The sequence below is a fragment of the Orycteropus afer genome, unplaced genomic scaffold (genome assembly GCF_000298275.1).
Source record: "Orycteropus afer afer isolate SDZICR_OR568_19922 unplaced genomic scaffold, OryAfe1.0 scaffold00035, whole genome shotgun sequence".
Taxonomy (NCBI): domain Eukaryota; kingdom Metazoa; phylum Chordata; class Mammalia; order Tubulidentata; family Orycteropodidae; genus Orycteropus; species Orycteropus afer.
In genome coordinates, this window is record NW_006921622.1 from 17,818,849 (window position 1) to 17,822,374 (window position 3,526).

At 36.6% G+C, this 3,526-nt stretch overlaps 1 protein-coding gene across 1 annotated transcript in view; it reads left to right on the top strand.

Moving 5' to 3' along the window:
* The window catches only part of PDSS1 (decaprenyl diphosphate synthase subunit 1), a 67,069-nt gene that overhangs the window by 52,013 nt on the left and 11,530 nt on the right, over positions 1-3,526 (top strand). The window contains exon 10 of the mRNA XM_007936418.1: positions 1,644-1,724. Within this exon, the coding sequence (XP_007934609.1) occupies positions 1,644-1,724 (81 nt within the window). The remainder of the gene's footprint in view (positions 1-1,643; positions 1,725-3,526) is intronic.

The window sequence follows — 3,526 nt, forward strand, 5'->3', positions numbered from 1 at the left end:
TGGGCTCGAGTATAGCAGGGATTGTGGGGCTGGTGCGGGATCGGGCAGTGTTTCGTTCTGCTGTGCATGGGGTCGCTATGAGTCGGAAACGACTTGACGGCACTTAACAACAACTAACAACATGCCTCATCCATTTCTGTGTACTTTCTTTCAAAGCTCAGGGCTCCAGAATTATCTTCTGTACCTCTGTCGATTTGTTTCTCTTTTCTTTATTGAAGAGGGTCTGTGTGGCTTGTTTGCCTTTTCCTCCATCTTACAGGAAATTCCCTAAGCATCTTTAGGATTGGTCACGCAAACTTAATAGTTTTGAATAAAAACTGCAGGCCAATAATAATTAACCACAACCTTCCTTTCTTAGGGATACTATGATAAGAAAATCAAAGTTGAATTTCTTCACTACCTTTGTGAAAACAGTTAATTACTTTTAAGCCTGGGCTAAGACCTAAAGTCTCTTTTGCTTTCTTTAAATTGTTCAAAGTCTGTTTCTGATTTTGAAAGGAAAACATTATCACATTAAGGAAAAATAAGCACATGCATTTGTTGATTATAGAACGTATAATAGGGTTGTGAGTAGGTAAAAATCATTAAGAATTATTAAATTTCAGTAAAAATATCCTAAGCAAGATTTAGGGCCACCCTCAAGTTCTTCCTCAAAGTGAAACAGATTATTTGGGGGTCGAAACAAAGGAATTTATGTTAAGAGAACAACTTTGAACCAAAAGTGCCTGGGTTTAAAACTTGGCTTTACTACTTACTAGTTTAAGGCTTAGAGCAAATTATTTTAACTTTTCTATGCATATTTTATCATCTGTAAAATGGGAATTGTTGGGAGATTAAAAAAGTGTTTTGAACAGTACCTGGTACTTCAAAATGCTACGTATTTGTTACATAAAAATGTGAAATGAGTCAAAGTTAAAGAACCTATACTTTATCATGCCTTTCTCTTTAGAATAAAAATGGAGAGTTATTTGATACACCAAAATCCTGCTCTGGAATCTTTTTTTTCCCCCCACATTCTTTTGAGATTTTAGAGTTGTCCTTGATTCCCTTTCCCTTTTTTTACACACCAAGAATCAATGGCTGCTCCCTCCCCATGTACTATCTCAATCCCAGGGCATGGAAAACGGATATCTCCCTTTGCTTCCTTTATCCTTCCATTGCCAAATTATTTTCTGCTTTGAATTTTTTGTTGATACTATGTGTTTTCAGTAATAGGAGGTATGCTGAAATTAAAGAGGTAAATTTTTTTAAAGAAGGTAATATAGATACAGTTGATACAGTCAATACAAATTGATACAATTTTGTTAGAAACATGTTCCAGGTGAACTCTGGTGGCACCATTGGTGGGACAAAGCCCATTTCTTCAGATTCATGCAGTTTTGCAGGTCCCTGCCAGGTGGCAGCCCATACTACAAGTGGGATGACAGTTTCCCAAGAAATCTGAGAGGCTGAAAAATGTTTGATGGTGATGTATCTCCCACGGGCCATGAAAAGCTTAACTGCTACAGTTTACTGCTCCCCCACATCATCTAGACGTTTAATTCACTTTTTGTCTTTGCCCCCCTAACTACTATGGTAAACTACAGAATAGCATTAGAACATTTGATACACCCACGAGCAATAAATTTTTTCTTTATGGTTAGTTCCCAGAAATGAATGCTATGATAATGAGACGGTTCAGTTTGCCAGGAGATGTGGACAGAGCGCGACAATATGTGTTACAGGTAAGATTATTAAAACAAGAGAAAAAGGCATCAAGTACAGAATGGCAGAGTGCTAACCAAATAATGTGATTTTAACTAAAATTATATCATAAACCGAGAAGAGACCAAGTTTGGTGAACTCTTGATTTGATGAAAACTGAGAAGGAAAAACTTGTATAACTTCATTCTTCTTCTAGAAGATGTCCCAAAGATTCTGATTTAATTGGCCTTGGATAGAGCTCAGAGATTATTTTTTAAAAAAACAAAACAGTAATTGTTTAAAACTTATTTTAAAAATATTACTTCTCAGTGACTGTAATGTGCAGTAGGGTTGAGACCCATTACTTTGAACGCCTCTTCCCCATATCATCAGTAGTACAACTATTCTCCCACACTTGCCTCCAATCTAGTCCAATCCCTCATCCTTGCCACACCTAGACTATTGGTCTTTCCTAGTCCATCCTATATAACTGCTAAAACAACGACCAAAAGGAAAAAAAAAAAAATCCCCGAACCAGCTGCCCCTGAGTTAATTCCTACTGATGCATCCTCATACATGTCCCAGTAGACTATACCCCATACGGCTAACAAGGCTGTGATCTTTCAGAAGCACATGGCAAGGCCTTTAATTCTGAGTGCCTCTGGGTGGATTCAAATCACCAGCCTTTGGGTTAGCAGTTGAGTGTTTAACCATTTGTGCCATCCAGGAATACCTGAATGCTATAATGCTGTGATTAAAGAAATCATCATTTAAAAATAAATTTTTTTTTTGAAACCAACAAAAGCAAACTATACATTCACATGAATGTTTTTCTTGTAAAGGGAGAACTGTTTAACCTTCAGAGGCTGTAAACTTGCTTCATACACATTGCCAATGTTTAAAATATCCTCAGAACTTTTTGTAGAAGCCAATTATTTTTTAGCATATTTTCAGTTTTGGTGAGTCTTCATTTTTTGAGAATAAGCTATTTCCACAATTCAAAGTCAATTGGAGCCAATAGATCTATTAATGAAGGTACAATGAGCAAGTTTTTTAGTAGGCAAGTATGGTTTGAGATAGACAATTAAGGTATTTGAAAGAACACCAAATAATCATCTTTCAGATTTTTAATATTTAAAAAAAGCCAAACCTCTCTACAGGATGTATTTCTATTTTTACTGTTAAGCATCATAATTTGCTACAGGTTACCACCTCTTTGGATGGTGGTGTGGCAGTTACATAAAAACTTAGGAGGAGAGAGGCTGCAGCTGATAAATTTATATGGCTGGGAGATCACAGAGGGTTTGGCTTAGGAAGTAATAATTATTACTGAAGGCTAGAGTGAGAAATGGGATTGAAAAAATGACACTGACTGTGGCTCTTAGGAGGAAACAGTGAAGTTCCACCAATCTTAGGCAGGAGTGTATTTAGAAAAAAAAAATCCACAGGGATCTTCTCTGAACAAATTCTCTAAAGACCTCTAAAACCTAGCACCATGTTCACACACAGAGCTCCCAAACTTGGATTAATAAAAGAGTGAGACCAAGATAAACAGAAAGAATAAGATAGGTGGATTTCAGAAAGATACTGTATTTATAAAAAAAGATAATGTGGAAAATGAGAGAGATAGAGAAAGCAAAACTCTGAGAACTTTTAAATGATTGTGAAAAACTAACTCCATAGAAGGATTCCAAAATTTAAACAAGACATGCAAGAAAATGAAAAATGGGAGTTCCGGCAAGATGGCAGACTAGGCAGAAGGATTGCACAGACCCTCTTCAACAAAGAAAAGGGAAACCAATTAACACAGACACAGAAGATAATTTTGGACCCCCGAGCCTTG